General features: G+C 38.5%; 1 protein-coding gene across 2 annotated transcripts; it reads right to left on the bottom strand.

Moving 5' to 3' along the window:
• Positions 1–48: 48 nt before the first annotated feature.
• On the bottom strand, positions 49–16,311 carry LOC147219020 (integrin alpha-6-like). Of its 2 annotated transcripts, XM_086172626.1 has the most exons (27): positions 15,966–16,311; positions 15,220–15,556; positions 9,078–9,205; positions 8,873–8,952; positions 8,250–8,511; positions 8,048–8,179; positions 7,757–7,970; positions 7,210–7,403; positions 6,876–6,973; positions 6,184–6,311; positions 6,017–6,106; positions 5,790–5,851; positions 5,421–5,590; positions 5,189–5,332; positions 4,975–5,090; positions 4,659–4,815; positions 4,296–4,379; positions 4,128–4,207; positions 3,925–4,002; positions 3,738–3,837; positions 3,402–3,572; positions 3,195–3,290; positions 2,983–3,093; positions 2,305–2,403; positions 1,637–1,762; positions 1,388–1,467; positions 49–825 (listed from the first exon to the last, which is right to left on the bottom strand). In XM_086172626.1, exons 2-26 carry the CDS (start codon positions 15,393–15,395, stop codon positions 1,399–1,401), a joined length of 3,165 nt encoding a protein of 1,054 aa, XP_086028752.1. In that variant the 5' UTR covers positions 15,396–15,556; positions 15,966–16,311; the 3' UTR covers positions 49–825; positions 1,388–1,398. The 2 variants fall into 2 exon arrangements, with proteins under 2 accessions (XP_086028752.1, XP_086028751.1); XM_086172625.1 differs by lacking the exon at positions 1,388–1,467.
• Between the last annotated feature and the right edge of the window lie 4,388 nt (positions 16,312–20,699).

Here is a 20,699-nt window from a genome sequence, read left to right on the forward strand (position 1 = left end):
ATAGCTCTTATTTCTAGATGACAAAACAATTACAAGAAACACACTAACAAAACTTTAACTCTTTATTGAAAAATGTGTGTGGCATTGCAAATCAAATACTTAGTTTCTCCTTTTAGTGAAGTCTGAGGAACCATTCATTTGAAAGACTGACACAAAGACACTTTGTTGAACAAATGAAAAACCAAGGAGAAATAAACAGATTTAAGTTACCCATATATGCATTTGACTCTTTGGCTTATAGAGTTTACAAACACAAAGTAGTAGATAAAAAGAATAAATACAGTTCCGCAAAACATTCAAAAAACATACAAAAATCTAAAAACCCTCCCTCATTCCCACTCTCCTCCTTCCTTCTTGTCAATGCTGAAGTAAATGTACAAAAGAAGCTCCAAAGCCCCAACAAATGCCACTTGTGCAGGACCACCTAGAACATGGCTACTGTCCTTCCAGTGATTCAAAGAGACTTTTAAGACTAAATGGGTTCCCTGAAGCAAGAAAGTTTGATCAAGTATTTTATTCTTGTGACACTGTGTGTTTTGTTTTTTGGGGCATTGTTTTTTTCAATCGTGATATTCATAGTCCAGACTGCAAAGGCAGAGCAGCAGAAATTGAATTGACCAGTTAGTGGCAGGAATCTGTGGAATTGTCTTTATCTGTCCGTTAGGAATAATGTTCATTGTCATGCCAGGTTGCCATCCAGGGTTTCTTTCTCAAGTTTGCCTCATCACAATTTCCAGAGTTTATAGCTCTCTCCTCCCATTTGATGCGAACAGCGCTGTAACTGGGCACATTGTCTTCATATTTGGCACGCTCAAAAAATCCACACTGCAACAGAAACAGTAATTAGTACAATATTTCTCAGTGGACATTCATAGAAAAACCTAAAAAAAAGTTGATCACACATTTAATGTTTGTTACTGATAAGTACTAATCGGGGATGAATCCATTAAAAGGTGTAGAGGACACTGCGTCCTTCTACATGGAAAGGATGTCAAAACACCTGTTTTTCCCATTGATAGAGCAGACCCTTCACATTAAGTGGTTATAGTGTGACAGAAAAAAAGAAATGAAGACAGAAAACCAAAGGAAAGCAGCATAGCCACCATGATGAAGTTCAACAACATTGTTAAATATAAGTCACGTATTACTAGGCATCACCCCTATGCCATGCAAATCATCTGCGGTAATCCAGGCACAACCATTGTGAAAATGCCTCAGGCAGTAAGTCTGCTAAGGAAGTTCAGTTAGAGTTTACAATCACGCTATTGTCACAGTGTGAGAAGCCCAGGGCCTAGCACCAGAAAGCAGTTACTCTTGTAGCAGAAGGGAGGGAGAAAAAGTTTTGTGCCACATCTACAGGCACTCAGGGCCAGCCTGGTAAATTTACCCTCTATGTATTTATGCATTTGATGTCAGTCTCTCTTTTTCCGACGGTTCTTCTTTATTCTTTTTGTCAAAGACTCCACACTGAGGAGAGGCAAATTGTTAGAAAATCTGTGGAATTATTTCTATGTTCACGTGCATTTGAGTGTGAATGGTGCTTTTCAGACTTCTCGATGTCAAAAATGTAAATCCAGTGAAATGGACTATCTTGAGTTGCAGTGTTTCCCTTCTTGTGTGCTGTATATTATCTTACCTTCCAGAGGAGGAATGCCAGCAGGGCCAACAACAAAAGGCCAAAAAGGATGGACAACACAATGATCCACCATGGCACTCCTCCATGCTGGGCCTCACGTCTATCAGGGAACACAGACAGTTTCACCTAAAAAAAAATATACAATGGAATTAATTAACAAGATGAGATTTGTAAATACATCAAGATAAGAAAAACATCAAAATATTAATGTATTTTTATTCATATTTTTAGAAATATAAATCTTGAAAAAAATATGTTTCATGTTTCTTAAATTCAAATGTTTCTTATAGAATGTTGTTCATTTGAATTTAAATACAAGTGGAATTAAAGCTTTGCTATTTCTGGTTTGTTTTGTGCATCTTACATTGGATTGTCCATAACTAATCAGTCACACACACACACACACACACACACACACACACACACACACACACACATATATATATATATACATTGATATAAAATGAAGCCCCTTTATATTGCCATAGTCATTTTGTCAAATCTCATCCAGCCCTATGGCAGATACCAGAGACAGAAAGACTATAAAGCTTCCTGTACATAGTATAAAGTTAAGTATATTTTCACTTCTCTTACTAAAAACAGCTCAAGTCCTATTTTTTGTCTTTATGCACCACATTTATAAGAATGTCCCATTCTATTTTGTTTACCTTGGTATTAGAATTTTGCAGCACTGTGTTCTTTGTTGCGCTCTCAATATATAGTACAGCCTTCACAATCACTTCGGTATGATGATAGTTGGAGTAATGCTGGTCAACAAAAGAAAAGAAAGAAAAAAACAAATTTGTTTTCATTTCCCAAACTCAATCTCATGGGGCTAATGACAATAGAATAATACAAATACTGAATGCAATTGTTATAGAAAGATTAGAAATGTATGCATTATTGAAAAACTAAAAAATACAAATATTTTACGCAAATGCTCTTGACTTTTTTTCATCTTGACTGCTTTTTTAAAGATATTCTCTGAATGTATAAAACTGGAAAATGTAAGAGATCTGTGAAAACTGTGTTTGTGGGTTTGTGGTTAATTTTGTCTTTACATCAGCTGGTGAGTGAGGCCTATTAAGATGCATTTCACTCTGCCAATAGAAATGGGTCAGTGGCTTAATACAGTTCCTGACACATGGTTATGGAGTACCAAAGACTGTCGGTATTGATCTGTTGAAAGTTCTTAAGAGATTACATTTAGTACACCACTAATTTCTTAAAATGAATTATTTTAACTGGAGGTTTATACACAATGGCAAATTCTTAGAGCAAGCAAAAATCAAATACTGATAAATGTGAGTTGCAATGTATGACCTTGATGTAAGCAGTCCTGTTACCTGTGACAAAGTTTTGTTCCACAGGCGAGAGTGCAGGGTGATGACTGCGTTACTGTCAAAGCCTATCAGGGGGCACTTGATTTTCATACAAGTGGCCCCATCTTCACAAGACTATGAAGAGAGAAGGGAAGTCACTCACAATCAGAGTTTATAAAATGGTAATGCATTGTAAATATCATGGAATAAGCACAAAATATAAAATTTTGTCATACCAAAGATTTTGAATTCTTCTCAGATAAGCGTGAAATAATGCCCTCTCCCCATCCCCTGGTATTTTCTGCGGCTCTTTTCTTCCTTGAATTTAGTTCCTTAAATCAGAAAAAAACTGCACCATAAGTACTATAGTAACCACAAATATTCTTACATCACATCACCTAAGGCAGAGTCACCACCACACCTCTAAGTGTTGTTCCACTGACCATTTTCAGATTGTTTATCTCATCTTTTGGAGTGCACTCTTCACGAGTTATGCCTTTGGAAGTGATCTTAGTCAGGTAGAGCAGCCCATCGTTGCCCGATGTCTTCATTGGCCAGTCAATCTCAAGGGTGGCAGTGCCCAAATCTCTCAAACTCTTTCCCAAGTTGATAATCTGTAAATTACAGCAAGACAAGATTCAACCTCTGATAGTATAAATATGAAAACCAGAACATGCATGTTGAAAAGAAAGACAATCTTGCAAACAGTGCAAACTTTAAAAATGCTAAAGTAAGCTGACCACTCTAAATAGTAAATAACTTTTTGTGTCAGTACTCACTCTGAATTGGTGCGTAATGGCACTTCCAATGTCGCTTTCAGACTTTTGGACTCCCCCTTTGGCATTGTTGGTATAGTAGACCTGAGATGGAAAGGCTTGTCTGGAGAGACAAATATGAGGAGTTAGTGGTTCTTTGCACATCTATAGTTTTGTGTCATGATCCTATTAGTTTGTACAGAATTCTTACCCTGACAAGGACAATTGTAACATTATGGTAACCTTTGCCACGGCTTTGATAGGGCCTTTATTCTGCTGTTCACTGGTTCTGTTTTAGGGTTCAAAACATTTGATCAAACAAAATATTTGAAAATCAAACATCAATATGGAAAGGTATAAACAGATTTTTATTCAGCTGCATTGTGCCAGAGTCAGAAAGTAAAATATACATACGTTTCCAAGTGAAGATCAACTTGCAGGTCAGTGGTGTTAGGAGAAATACGCGCTGTGCTCATAATAATGTAGAAAGTCGTCTGTATATATAGACAACATACATATGCTTATATTAATGTTTTTCATAATTTCTGTTGAACGATTTTTGTGCACAGGAGGATTGCTTACCTTGGAGTCCCGTTTGAAGGGGTTTCCAAGGTCACATTCAGCCTTAGACCCATTTCTGTTGGCTGTGCAAGTTACTGGTTTCTCCTGGAGTCAAAAACAAGTGTTAGTTGGTGTGTGTGTGTGTGTGTGTGTGTGTGCGCTTGACATCAACTGAGTCCATCTGAATAAAGACACTAGTTAAAAAACATATAACACCTTTTCATCTTAGTAGACAAATTTAAATTGTCTGTTCATTGGTATAGGGCATAGAATCTTAGCTCCAGAAATAAGCGATCATCGAGAGAATTCTGTCAATGGCAGGAGTGACTGGATAACAGAGGGATGAATGCTTATTCCAAATCTGAAAAGGATCAGAGGACTTACATTAGGTGGACTGCGGTAAGTGGCGTAGGTGAGAGTACGTGGTAAGGAAGCAACCACAAATGCTTCATGAGCATCATCTCCATTTTCATTGGTCACACTGATTTCCAAGGCAATGTCCTTCTGGTTGCTAAGTGAAATAACAGGTACGCCATTCTCCCTTCAAACAGACCATAGTTACATAATTAAGAGTGGTGTGTGTCCTTGTATGCACTTTCCAATAAGCAGCATTGTGGGGTTATAATGTAGTAACAGTGGATAGAAAAAAATAACAAATAAAGAAGCTCCTCTGAGAAGAGTGTTCTTTTGTTTTACTCACAGTTGTAATGGAGTGAAGGTGTTGCCATCAATGGACCTGTGCCCATAGCGATAATTGACCCGCAAGTTACTCTGACAAATTTTGTCTTGCCCACAACCCTCCTTCACAAAATTCACCTTCAGACACAAATTAGAGACACAGATAAGAACTCTGCTTGTGTGCGTCTATCAAATCTCATCCTTACCATGTTCTAAAAATGAGACATCGCACGTACCTCCTCACGGGTCGTGGCTGGCTCATTGGCATCAAGAACTGGTGCCATCTGAGCAGTGTCACTCTGTCTGCGTTTACGTTTTGACTCTTGGATAGCCACAGACACGTCAATTGGGATTCCACGGAGCTTGTCTCGAATATTTTCCTTCAAAATTACATCACCACGTAAGAATCTCTTTGTCCCAAACAACTTCAACAGAACTCCTAAATGCTTTTCAATAGGGATGACATACCTGAATAGCAAGCTGACGTGTAATGCATTGCTTCTTTCCTTTGCCATCAATGTTGATGATCCCTTTGGACTCATAGTTTTTGTCAGAGCCAGACACAGGGGTAAAGGTAGCCCTTGGAATGAGACCATTCTTTCTGTGATCTGCATCAGCCTCCAGGGAGTATGCAACAGCTGAACAGGACAGAAAGAACAACTATGTAAAGAAACAGGACAAGAAACAGATAACGAAAGAGCAAAGTATTCTATGAGGCAAAGTTGAAGTGTATCACAATTTCTACTGTTTTTGAATCCCTGCTGATTTCTGTATCAAATTTAGAGCAACATGAAAATGGCAATTTGCCTAAGGAGTGGCAAAGGTGACTCAACCTACTCAGTCTGGGCGCGTAGCTTTTGGGGTTGGCAGAGTAGCTGAAGCAAGCTTCGACTGTCACACTGGGAAAACAAGGTAGTTTATCCACAATTGGACAACACTTTCAAAACAGCATTTATAAGTGATCATAAAGTACTAGGGATTGGTTAAAAAAAATACAGATTAACAGACACACTTTATATTTAAACATAATTTTTCATTAATTATTGTGATCTGAGAAGATTTACCAGAAGTTATTGCCACAGTTCTTCGTGGTAAGGTCGATCTCCTTTGGGGTGAAATTGATTTCTTTCTTGATGTTGATGACTGGACGAGCTCTGAAACAACAAATGATGATAATTTCTGTAAAAGTGAAGGGAGTTTTTAAGTGAGCAAAATGGAACGGTTCGCTCACCTGAAGACAAAAACGGAATCAGAGAGGGATCCAACAGCCAGGTCAGGGTAAGAGTTTTTGTCGAGGTCCATATTACCTGCTAAGGAGTAGCCAAACAGTGTCACTCCTAATGGGCTGCCAGACAATATCTGAAACAGATTTGGAAAGAATATGATATTTGTAACTAAACAAATTAAAAATACTTAAATTCACCAACTCTTAAACTAATTTGAGTTTGGACAAGCTAATAATGATTTCCACATTTAGTATTCAATAGATGACAGATCCTAAAAAGTGGGTGTCCCCAAGATAATGAGGGAGAATTCCAAGGACCACCATGTTTAGTCAAATGCTGATAAAACCAACAATTTTAAATAAAAATCTGGCCAGTATCATTTATCTAATTTTAAATGAATTGTTTTAAAAATGTTTAGAAGTGTTTCTTTTGGTGATCTCTTGCTTATTTACATGAAACATTTCTTCTGTGATTTTTGAAATCAAAGTGAAATTATTGGAAAAAAAAGGAAGTATGCCACTTAAAAAGGTTATATTTGAATGAAACTACATTTCACTTTCTTCAGTGCAAGCAGCTAGCCAAAGTAAAGTTTACAGAGATTTTAAACACATTTCTCAACCTCACAGTCTTCACGGTCAGCACATGATTCTGCAGCAGCCTGTTAGTCAACATGATAAGATAATGAGTTAATAACCACCTGCGCAGCTTTTTTGGATGTGATTCCTTCAGCAGATCCATGGTAGATGTAAACACTCCCTATTCCGTCTTCATCATAAGGTGCTCCCACTGCAAAATCTGTCAAAAGTGAGCACAGTGGTTAAGTTGCCACCCGACATTTCCTTTTTTTCTGTTTTAGTGAATTTCAGTTTTAGCAGATCAGAAATCTACAAACCCTTTTTAAAACACATGGCAAATGTTGTTGTTTTTGTACATAAATTGCGTTATGGGATAGCTATTCAGACAAGACAGCTGTGCATAAATGCAGTAACATTAGATACATACATATATTCATATACAAGCAGCAGCCTCACCATCGAAATTATCCTGATTGATATCCCCCAAGTTTTCCACAGCCAGGCCAAACATGGAGTTCAGCGGTCCATCTATTCTGAAGGGCTTGACTTTATTCCAATTGCCAGCTTTGTTGATATAGACATAAACAGCTCCACCAATTTCTCCATCCTTTTCAAAGTACTGTGGAGCTCCCACCACGATGTCTTCCCATCTAGCAAACAACAGCACATGTTTTTGAGTAAGCCCGAAGACGAAAATGATCTTTTTCTCCCGTTTTTTGTGTAATTTAAAGCACAACAGAGCAGGCTTTTTGTTATTCATTAAAACAAAAGTCATCTTTGAGAAAAGTGCCAGAGAAGTAAGTGAAAAATCATTTTGGGGTGTTTTGTTACAAGACTCGTGTTAGCCACAAGAATGTGACTACACTCCCATGTTCTAGGATCTTTATAGAAGAATCCTCACTTGCCTTTTAGGTTTTCTATATAATACTAAAAATGATCATGTTATACTTTTCATATCTTATCCCAAAAGGGAAAGTTGGACGTGTCACTCTACATTCCTTACCCATCTCTATTGAGATCCAGCACAGTTAAATCATAACCAAATGATGAAGCAAGCCCCTCCCCTTCAAGGGTGTGCTCTTCTACCAGGATGTTACTCGTTTCACCACCTGTCTTCAGCATCACCACTGCCCCGCTGTGGTTTGCTCTGGGAGCACCCGCTACCACTATTAGACCCCTTTTCTTTGTCAGCCTATTCCCAGTAGCCAGAGAGAACCCTGCAAGATGGAGATGAGATAAGAGGCCATTGATTCTGGTGGTGGTTAAATAACTGAATCCATTTATTGTGACATACCAAGGTAGCTGTTGGCAGGGGCAGGGACAAGATCTGGGTTCTTCTCACTTTCATCTCCCACCTCAAATGGACCATCATCATACACACCAAGATCTAATAAGGTTTCGTTCTTCTGTTCCAAGCGAACTATGCCTAAAAGAGATGAAAGATGTTTAGTCTCGCTCGGACCACGCGCACGCACATGCAAACAAACTTTAGTAACCTTTCCAGTTGTATGCTCCAGGAGCCCCAAAGATGATATAGTGGTAGTCCTTGTCAAACATGGCTGCGAGGCCCTGCTGGCAGGAGCCAAACATCTCATGGCCTCTGTTCCGGCTTTCACAGAAATGCCAATCCCCTCCGTCTTCGGCTTGTGCTGGATCAATACTCAAATCCTCACTCAATACGTAGCAACGACCTATAATATCACGGGATTCACGGGTTGTCCCCACATTCGCTCTGCGCTGGTACCTGTGAGCACAAGTCTACAGTGGGAAAACATAATCAATATGACGTGATAATAATTGGAACCTAACCATTCATTTCCTGAGCTATTTACTGAGTCAAGGGGACATTAAGTTCTGTGAATATATTGTTTATTGCATCAGTATACTTGAAAAATATCCCAGTTTCTTTGATGAATACATAGATCTTCTTCACGTTCATTTTACTTAAGATTTTTTTTTTTTTCAGGTAAGTGGATTGCTAAAATATTTGAAGTATTTGAAACTGTAAAGCAGTTATCCAAGTGACCAGTTCTCAAGGAAGACAAAAAGAAATAAGGCTATGGTGTTTTCAGACTTTAGTAGGTCAGATTCAAGGTCATGGATATTCACAAATTCTTACCACAATCTTCCCTCCTGGCCCCTGACTGTTGACTGACACTCCCATCCACTGATTTTCCTTGCTTTCTTTGGCTAGATTCTCTTCGCACAGATAGACAATTTACACAAACAAAAGTCATTAGACAGTCAATAAAGCATCAAACATTTGATTTGCAGGACAGACACACCAGGATATTGCACAAGGGGGCTGTCAGCAGATATCTCACCCTCATTGTCAAAATTGATTCTGTTGCACTGAGTGGAGGGGCTACTCATGTCACAGCCGTAGAGTCCTCCCGTCACCTTAGACTTCTGACCACTCAGGGCTTTTGCTTTTGGGGCACCAACCAGCAGCCTGCAACACACATTCGCATGAACACACACAAATAGTCTATTGAGCAAAACACCACATGCAGCTCAATCAAATGCACATTGTGAGAGGCTCAAGCCATAAAATACCTCTGTCAGGATGGACAGAATAAAACAGGAGCTCTCTGGTAGATCTTCTTCTCGCGCATTATTTTGTCACATACCAGCCCACCATGTCACAAAACTGTATTCACACACAACGGCACACACAAACACACACACACACACACACACATGCCATTGCTGAACTGATGTTCCATTTCCTCACCATCAGACACAGTGAAAGACCCTTTTCAAACATCTGCCTTGGTTGATTGAACTGGATTTTCTATTCCTACACACACACATACAGAGGCTGTCTTTGTGGACCAAGGACAGCAGCAAATGTCATAACCAGTCTTGACGAAGGACATCTATCTCCCAAAGTTTCACAAATTGTAAATTAAATCAGTCAAGGCGATAATGCCGCAATTCAACACTTCTTTGGAATTCTGCAGCATAGAGAAATAGAACAAATGATATCCATATATAAAAAAATCCAGCTAACTCCATGATGTCTTTCAGGCTTTTTTTTGACTATGCATTGACCTAGTACTGTTGCACAGTGCACTGTCTTCTTCGCCAGATCTGATTAGGCAAACTACTTTTAGCTAGAGCACAAAGCCTTCTCAGATATCCACTATTCATCTGGGAAGGAATTTTCAGAGGTATATAGACAAAGAAATGAAAAAGCTTAATGAGATCAGCATGTAGTAGAGTGCTGACCTCAACACTAACTGCATGTGGGAGAGGATTACAATTAGGTTGTTTGTTTATTTGTATCACTTAGAAAATCCCAAATAGCTTCTGAATGTACAGATTTCTCAGAAAAAAGTTGATATTAACAGAGGTTATCATATATATACACATATATGTGTGTGTGTGTGTGTGTGTGTGTGTGTATTGATAAACAGTATATACAGTATATGTGTGTGTATGTGTGTATGTATATAAATATATAAATATAAATTTAAGCAGATAGAAGAATAGAATAGAATGTTCCTTTAATCATCCCACAGAGGGGAATTTCAATAGATTCATACATTTACATGCATGATTACTACTAACTCATTATAAATTAAGAGAACATGTTTTTATTCCAAGATTTTTAAACGGCCTACTAAAGTCCTCTTTTGGACATTTAAAGGTCACCAATTTCCAACTTACTGATCATTTACCCAACGATTAACAAGTGTGGGGGAAATGTCAGTGTTAAGTCAGACAAAAAGACCAAATTAAAACAAAATTACTTTATCAAAGAGTGATCAATGTCTGAAAAAGGCCTATCATATTTTCAATCACAATTTTAGATAGAACGGAATAGAACGTGCCTTTAATAGCACTGTTGTCATAACCTGTAGGAAATATCTATTAGTTACTGAAGTATTACTGAGCCCTACCCTTTTGTATTTTACACTTTAAAAGCCATTGTTTACCATTTGATTCATCTGGCCTTGTTTCAACACCCTCAGTAGTATAATTTGGGAACGGTACTCCACCCATGAGGTACCAAATCCATGATTTTTTTTTCCAGGGGAGTGGCTTGACACTTGACATGTCTGGAAACTCATCACTCCAGCTGTTCATACACTCTGAAAGAACATATTTCATCCAAGTGCAACTGTTGGAGCATGTTCTTCTTCATCATTGATGAGTCTAAACTGAATAAGTGACTGATCTTAGGTGAGTGCATCCCCCATTATCCTCTCAGACACAGGAAGTCTGGAGAATGAGAGGAGAGACCTCTAACAGAATAAATTGTGGGGCTCTAGAAAGTGGGGTCATTTGGTCAGCGGTCTCTGCTGCCTTAACACAGAACAGACACCGCAGGTCCTCTTTCTACATGCAACCATATTACTACTATATTATTTCTTATGCTTTCTCTGGCAAAATAAGTAAAATCAATTTCCGAACACAATCTAAATGTCTTTATTAGCTAATTAGGCAGGAAAAAATACACCTATATTTACATGCATACAATACAAATATGTAAAAGTTAAATAATGTGTATCGGCATCTACCGCTGTAAACTAATATAATCTCCATTCAAGACTGCAGTGTTGGCATATATCAAGAACAAGCATACTGATCATGCTGACCCACTGTCAGTGATCCAGCAATTTATTTCATTATTTGCCCCAGCAGAGGAAACTCGAACACACAAGCTTAGTCCACAACACAGATCAAGGCAAAACAGACAGTGTGTTCCTGTGAAATGAGTTGCAAACAGAAGCACCAATCCTGCACCAAAACACCAGGAGACATGGGCCCTCTATTACTACAGTGTGACTGAAAGGTTGCTACGCGGTTGACAGAGATGTGTTTCTTTTCTTTCTTTCTTTTGTTCTTTTCTTTTTTCTTTTGGAGCAATAACGGGGGTTCCTGCCAAGGCAAGGCCCATCGCTTGGCAACAACCATCAGCACCTTATTGCCTCCAAACCATTTGCAGATCCAATTCTATGACGCATGACTTAGCTTCTTCTAGAATCTGAGTCTGATCCCTTAAATAGTGGGTTGAATTTGGTACACAGATGTACAGGTGATTTATGTCAGCATTCTTTCAGCCATCTCTCTTTTTTCCCTTCTTTGATGTTGAAAAAAAAGTAACCTGAGAGGAAAAAGCTGGATACTGACACTCGTGGTTTTCCTCTCTAGACCATATACACTCGTGTGTGAATCAAATTAAATTCTTGGCTCCACTTTGTTTCTAGCTATTATTAAAATTAGCTTCAGCCTGTTACAGTGTTGTCATATTATTTTGTACATTTTTTTTTTTTCCCCGAGAAAAATGGTATCCTTCTGAAACACAGGCAACACAGGCAGATGAATTGACTCATCAGGTCATTTCACATGCAGGATCACAAAAATTCCCAAACTCTCACTCTGTTCCTCCCCTTGCCTAACTTAAATTACCTATCTTCATGTTATCATCAGCTGTTAGGGCTGGCTGTGGAATGCCACTGTACATACAAAACACTCAGACACACAAGCACACAAAAGATCCTATTAGTTCCCACCCTCACCTGCAGATACATATCATGCTCACCCCCGTAGGGTACAAAAGACAAGCTGACAAAATTCACATGGGCTGACTCAGCGTGAACACCAAGCTAAGGGAGGAGACACTCACAATCACTCACTAACAACAGTACAACTTGTGTAGCTGCATCAGAAAACACTTTTTTTACACATTTTTATGTAAATGTTCCAAATATTAATGGAGATGAAAAGCACTGGCATTTCAATACTCCTGATTTGTAACATAATTTAGAATTTTCATATGAAAAAGTGCACAATTATTTTCCATATCAAAACCTATACTTTCAAGTACATTTAGCTTTTTCTACTATTTCCAAAGAGACTTGTAAAGCTAAAAAATTGTCTACAGCTTAAAGTTTATAAAAATATTTCAGAACTGAAATCACAAGAATGCATGCATGTAAATTAACTAACCACAAATACTGAAAGGCCAATTATAAAACATTGAGCTTGAACTCCTGTTCAAACATGCACACATATTTAGACCTGCTCTTGACAGCACACTAGAGCTCCTAACGTCTTCAAGTGTCTGAGAGATAATGTAGGAGAAATACTTAATGGAAAATTGATCAGTTATGTGGGACATTGAGCAAATAGTACATGAGTATGTTAAATAAACCCATTGAGTAATGACTACATCTCATGAGGATAACACCAAAGATGTTACTAATTCCTGAGTCATTGCAGTCTTATTCATTCTTAGTAAATCAGTCTTAGTAAATAATCAGGTTGGTAAAATGACATGCTGAGTTTCTTATTTTCATAAAATTATTGAGGAGTGAAAATTGGATCTTTCACTTAATAATGTGTTAAGAACTTGGTTTGCTTTTTTATTACCATGATTTTGACTTTTTCTACAGGGCAGCAAATTACTTGCTTCAGTATCAGATTCAGTTTCCCCTAAGTCTGCATTATCCATACTGGTATCTTTGTTACAATCTGAGGCAGGAGTCTGTTGCAGTGGCTTTGGTCTCATGTCGATCACCATGTGTCTTTCATTTAGACACGGTGTAAAACTAGGACCGGAGTGCAACTGTGTGCGTGAGTCTGTATTCAGTATTCTTGTGTGTGTGCCGTGGCAGTCACACTATTATGAGTTTAAGTTTAAGTATAAAGCTGAGGCTTTTATGGAAGAAGGTCACACCTTGCAATTCTTGGCTTGACGGTCCAAAATATCCCGTTGACGGGTAATGTATCAATCTGTATTCATGGTATAAACTCATTAGAGGCAAAGATTGTATGCTGTTGATTTTTGAGCAGAGAAAGTTGAGAGGAGGTCACGTATTTTAAACCTGTCATTGCAAGTGACATATTTTGATACAGTAAGCCAGGTAATAGTGCATAAAATACCCTCAAGGATTGTTACTGCAATTCACTGTCATTTCAGTTACATTCTTCATTTAAATATTGTTATCAAAAAGACCTGAGAAACATTAAATTGGGAGCGGTCAAATGCTGACATTTAAATCCACTCAATCATTTCTGCCACAAGTAATTGCCAAAGCTGATGTTTTCCTTTACAGTTTCTGTTGTTGATTGCTCCTTTTTGTCAAGGGAAGTAATGCAATTTCACTATAAAAATATTTTAAATAATGAAAAACGTTAGCGGCTCAATATTTTCCAGCATTCCATCACGGGATCTTTGCCTGAGTACCTTTAAAATAATTCCTATTTATGAAGCAGCTGTCATCAGCTGGTAATCTTCTATCACTGCCATTTTCAACTGCACTAATATACGCTTTATATAGTAGTAAGTGCTTAATAATCTCTCTATTAAAAAGTACATTTAAGGTTTGACTTTTTTTAATGTTCCCTCTGTCAATGCACCCTACTGTGTACGAATAAATTGAATTTATTATATAAATCAAACATTTGTATGAGACTTTGCATCACAGATTAGTGAAGTATGCTGCACTAACTGTGTTTCATTTTATACCTTTGTCTTTGTCTTTTTGTTTTGTGAAGTTTATGTAAAAAATAAGTGAGAAAAGTCTTCAATATGTATTTCACATTACCAATAACATCATTCCCAGTTCATTTCTTTCAGCTGTAAACTTGTTATTAACTGGTTAACCGCGTGTTAACGAACCTCCATATGAGCTTTACAAGGAATCTGCTTCTGTGCAAATGTTAGCAAAGAAAAAGTTCCGACTATACGTACTGAAACCTTATGGAAAGACCTCAGACGGCTTTCATGAGCATTTAAATCAAACAATTTCTGCACCTGATCACTGATCTGCTCTTTTCCAACATTTTCTGACTTCTTCAGACACAAGGTTTTAATTATTGACAGGCAGATTGTTGCAAAGTTATGCATGGTGTGCATCTCATTCCGATTAAAAGGGATTTACACCGCACCTAGTTGATGTTTGCCCAGAATTGTAATACATTTGAAGGAACTGATTTGGAAGGGGAATAAATATGCACTCTTGTAGAATGATATCCGCTAATATCCACGTTTTCCCTTAAATTCCTGTCAATAATCGACACAGGTCGGATCTAAAGTGAACACCAGGCCCTCCTCAGCTCCGGGACCCCACTGACAAAAGCGAGCCGCGGGGGCGCGCATCGGCCGTACACGAGCGCACCCACTCAACTAGTTAAACCTAGCAAATGAGTAACAAGAGGGGGGTAAAAAGGAAAGATATTGAGCAAACTCAAGCATTTGTATAAGGGGATAAGTGCTTTTCCTACCCCGTTGGAGGCGAAATAGTGAAATTTGGGCTAAAAACGGTCTGCTCGTACCTGCGACATACCTGAACTCAAACACTAGGCGCTGACGTCATCCGTCTGACATTGAGTTTGAAGTTCTTAGCTTTCAGTACTTTTCGATAATTTGGAACCGTCTTCAAAGACCCATTTTTTAAGGCGTAAAGTGGTAGAAAAAAGAAGCAAAAGTTAAAGTTACGAAGTTATTCTCACCATCTTTTATCCACCGGGCTAAGTTGCCGGTGTAAGGCGATGGAGAACCCGAAGAAGCTTCCCTTTTCGCCGTTTTTCCGAATGACATTGTCGGGATCCAGGTTGAAGGCAGACAGTCGCCCGCATCCAAAGAGAAGAGCCAGGAGCCACAGCCCTCCTGCCATCGCGCCCGCCATGACACTCGGCAAGGTGCACAGAAATGTGTGTTGGTGTGTATCTCCAAGGGAAGGGTGAAAGGTGAGTCGTCGGTGCGGGGAGAGTTCTGATTGCAGGAGGGTCGAGTGTTCTGCACTTTTTCCCTGGAGCTGCCCCTCCCACTGGCCTCTCCTGCCGGGACCTACACACACACACAAACACACACCGCATGACACGTTGCTCCAGAATTATTGTGCAAGTGCATTTCACTTGGTTCAGGGTAAAGGCAACCTCAGGCTACAGCAAATGCGCTTGGATGAGATAAAATGAATTTCATGCATTGAATGTCCCTGCAGCTGGTATTTTGGAACAGTGCATCTATTTGATATTTATATTTTTTTTTCATTGCCCTACAATGTTTACTTTAGAAATCAACAGAAGTATGAGGTACAAGGACGATTTGAATTCGGCTCCAAAGGCCTAAAGCTGTGTTTGTGTCACTGTATCTGCCTCAAAATGATCTTTTTTTTTTATTCAAGTCCTTTGAGGCACTCTTCCTCTGATCACTACATGCTATCACCTCAGGGTCTGTCTTGTCTGTTCTGACTCACCAGATGAGTCAGAGAGCCAGAAGGGAGCCGGGGATCCAGGCTCGACTCGGACCACACCTTAATTCAACTCCCTCACTGTACAATTTTCAAGGCATTCCATGAGATGCTGACCCAAAGCCTGTCCTCTCAACGCAGCATTTCAGTAGACAACAAGGGCTTTGTCTGCACACAGAGAAAGAGGGCAGACAGAAAGGGAGAGGGAAGAAACTGCCCACACTGTATAAAAGGCACAAATAATGGTGCAAGAGAGGAGTGCATCGGGGAAGAATGTGGGAGCTTTAGAGATCTGTTATTTAATTAAGTCTTGGTAAGCATGCTCCTGAGAGATCTCAAGGTTGCAAGAAAGATCTTTCAGGTTTCGGTGGTGAAAGTCCTTTTCTAGCCAAGGATGGTCATTGTTTATATGGAAATATCACCCACATTCCCTTTGACCTTTTATTTTACATTTTGTGTTGTTACAGTTAACCCCCAGGCAGCCCATATGAAAGGCGCCAGTGGTCAGACAACAGATCAGTGCATAAAATGATCAGATGTACTTTATGATCCCTCACACATGGATGGCATATTAAGATGAGATAAAATGGGAAAATTCAATTGTCACAGCAGCATTAAAGGGTGGAAAAGTGTGCAAATAGTCAGAACAGAAAGAATATGCAAGTAAAGAATAAACTGTAGATACAGCTAAACAACGAATACATACAATATATCCAATATAGTACAACAATATAGAACAAAATAAATTAAATGCCTATTTGAGGGAATGGCCGCTAATATTTGTCTAAATTACTATTTAATAATCCCTCATGGGGAAATTCCTTCTCTGCATTTAACCCATCATGGAGGACCCAGGAGCAGTTAGTTGCTGTCTATCAGCACCAGGGGAACAGTTAGGGGTTCAGTGTCTTGCTTAACAACACTGACACACCAGCAGGAGCCAGTGATGTTTGGTTCCAAAGATGAGCGCTCTACTTCCTGCGCCACACCACCCCACCCCTAAAGGCAAAACTACCATACTTGTGTCATGTTTGTTTCGTTTATCATTGCTCTTTAGGTTCATTATGCTAATGCATGAATATGCATCTCAGCTCTTTACCCTTCTCCTCTTCACTTACCGTATCATCCTTTAGGTAAATAAAGGTTACACAGCATCTCCTCCACTAATGGTACTCCAGTGCAGCAACAGCCAGACCACACAAAATAACACTCAGTCTGGATTTGACACTAAATTACAAACAATCTGATTTTACTAAGGAAGGGGAGTAATGTATAAAGAATAAAAGTCTAGTACTTCCCTGAGGAGCTCTCAACAATGTTTCCGATTGTATTATAAACAAAGCAGAGAGACAATGTCAGTGTGTCCGTGTTAAATGAGTACATCTGAAAAGTCAATTTCTAATATTTTTTAATAAACTCTGATTCAGAAGGTGAATTATCCACAACCAATGATGTCCATTTATGTGTTTATGCAGTGTTATTTTGCTCGTATAAAGATTTTGAATAATTCACCTCTAATGAAGTACCGTAAAGGAAAAGGTACTTAATATGCATGCATACCCAGCATATTTTTCAAATGTTTCCTCAAATATTTTTTGTGCTTTTTCTCCTTGCAAAGTATGTAGTGATAGCAGCAGAGTAATCTAGTCTCAGGTAAAGGATTTCCAGTGAAAGTAATGCTCATGTGAAGTGCCTCGACTAGCCTCAACCACAGCCCTGTATTTGTTCAAAACACTGCTGCTCAAGGTACACTCACAGGGAATAACAGCACACTCACTGGAGGGTGTGGCACAACAAGGCAAATGATAAGGTGTGTGTGTTTTTGTGGCACTGTTGAAACATGTAGCCTTGGGACACTGATAATCCTGTGATCATCTGTTTCACAATCACATTAAACTCCAAACTCAACACAGACTGCACTTTCTCAGGCTGCTATCATATAACCCTGTTATACATGGTGACATCATAAACATAAGGTAAAGTTAAATTAAGCAGTAAGGTGAATAACATTAGGTCATGAGAGGAAAAAGACAAATGTTCACATTCTCATTTTCTGCAATTTTTTTTCTTTTGATGTTTGTGGCCCCTTAGAATAATTTCCAAAGTTGATTTAAAAAAAAAAAAAACATAAAAAACTGAGCCATATGTTGAATAAGGAGTTGATTCAGGGTAATTATTTTAAGAAGGGAACAATATTTTGAGAGTAAAATGTCAGTGACATTTTGTATGCCTTTGAAGTTTCTTAGTAATCCCAGTCATGATACTCGTAAAATTTTGTTCTAGAAACCTTTTTTGTTTGTTTGTTTGTCTATAAGAGGAAAAGCTATTTGTTCGAGGGGATTCTTCAGTTCTAATCAAAACTGAAGAACTGAAAAAAGGATTATGGGTGAAACAACAAGAAATGAAATAAAACAAAGTAAAGTAAAATGAACAAGTTGAGTGCATAATAATTTTGCTTTTCTCTCATTGGTTTTGTTTCTCTAATAAAGACGTTAGTTTTGTCTTTCTACTATCACTTTGCTTTGCTCTACAGAAAGAACCAAAATGTTTCAATTAGGTTTTAAATAGGTGAAAAAGAATAAAAACTCTATTTAAAACAAAGGTTAAGGGTTTCTGTGTCACGCAGTTTCGTTGCTTTTATGATGGATGAGTCTCGGCTCACATGATGTTTGAATGAGAGAACAAGGTGGAATTGTAGAGAGAGAATGTAGAGAAATCAGCACTGAGATGACATGGTGGGGACAAACATCTACTTTACATTTACCTCTGTGGCTTCTCTTATTCCCATTATTGATTTCATTCCTGCCAAGGACTTATACTGTCATGATTGATACAGACAGGGACACATGCATGAGAATGCACAACTCATAGATCATCTACCCTTCTTGATGAGTGTATTGATTACATCCAATGAGAAGTAACTGGTTTCCTCTCTTGTCAAGCAGTGCTGTTATACCCAAGGGTCACGTTAAATCCCCACAGATTTTCCTCCGAAATGAGGTGTTTGTGCATGTGTGTGTGTGAAAGAGAGAGATAGAGTCTCCAATGGGCAGAGGTAGTAATTTGAGATGACAGTTGTCGTGGGAGGGGTTCCATTTATTAGTGGGTCTAGGTGTGTTTCACAATGCGAGTGACTGACCTAAGGGTGGCACATGGTGAGACTGCAATGGAATGCAATGCTTACAAACAGATTTCAGTAGTACGGCAGTATCTGAAATACTGTAGTTCAACCAATGTCATTTGGGATTTTTGTTATTTTTTCTACTTCCAGCCTGCATAATACCACAAAGTACTTCGCAGTCCCATGTTTAGTTCAACCTTATTTACATTTGAACCATTTGGTCAGGGTTGTTGTGAATGGTTTAAAGGGCATTTTCAAACTTATCTTGTTTGGTCCAGTGGACCGATTTCCCTTTCGTGCTGCTTTGTTTTTGAGCAGGGACCGACACCTTGCTCAGGAGGTGGATTCGGAGGATTACAAAGGCTCTCTGTTCTGGTTCACTGGAGGTATGGCATTGATGTGACTGCTATGTGACTCAACTACAGTTTGGCACTAAACCAGTTCTGGTAGCCAGTCCCAGGCTATTTGATCCTACTGAAAGGTTCATCTTCCTCACACAGCGAGCACACGGTGATACAATATTGTTTTGTTTAAATACAGCCTGTGTCAAATCAGGTTGAGCAATCAAATACAGCAAAATAGCAACTCATCCACTGATTTGGACTGAAGCAAACTATGGGTGTAAAAAGGCCTAAATTACATTACTCCATGAGATGGATTGCTATAAAATTAGAAAAACATACTCATGTACATTCGAAGAGAATTTTTACAACCTTGTAAAGACTTTTCATCATGCAACATCAACAGTTCAGAACTGACATTCTGTTTAGACTGGAATTTATAAATATAACGCTATCATTTCTGCCCCTTCTTCCTTTCATTTCCTTAGACAGGAAAAGACTCAATCTCTGTGTGTCTTTTTTTTGGTGTGTGTGTGAACAGATAAAACAGCTACTTTTTCGTCTACATAATATAATTTATAATAATAATAATGTGCGAAAGTACTTAACTCCAATAACAAGAGATCACTGCAGGCTTGTGGAGTGACATTTATCCAAACACATACTATCATAGAAAGTTTATCTTATCTTATCTTATCTTGTCTTATTTTATCTTGTCTTGTCTGGTCTTATCACAGCTGTCCTAGGATAGCCCAGGATGCATTCTAATGACATGCATAACAGGATCCAAAAATAACACCTAGAAATTGCTAAATTTGTAACCATGATTTGAAAAAAACAGCAGCACACAATCAAGGTTTCCTGTCAGCCAACAAACTTTTGTTATTGTTCTAGACCCTAAGCTTTGTATTGAGGCGATGACCGAACAAATTGAAAAACACATCACACCGTGACGCGTAGTTCCTCAAGCACTTTTATGAAGTCTATGAAGAAAATTTGTTATTGCATTTAAAGTTCTCAGCCTTGATCAGATGCCAAATTTAAAAGAGCAACAGAACTAATATTTCATTTTGAACTTGTACAGTGCTTGTAGCCCATAGATAATAGCAACAAGAAGAGCTGAGCTCTGTTCGAGTGTATGCACCGTAGAGCGCAGTGCATCTGACAAAAACAGATGGAAGTTTTCTCAGATAAAGAAAAAAAAATGGTGAAAAAGCAGTTAAAACAATCTGAAAGTGTGACAGTCCACACTAGTATTATCAATCAATATTTTGCTTT

Source organism: Fistularia commersonii, chromosome 25, assembly GCF_037954325.1.
Source record: "Fistularia commersonii isolate RoL2024-O1a breed Wild chromosome 25, RoL_Fcom_v1.0, whole genome shotgun sequence".
NCBI lineage: Eukaryota > Metazoa > Chordata > Actinopteri > Syngnathiformes > Fistulariidae > Fistularia > Fistularia commersonii.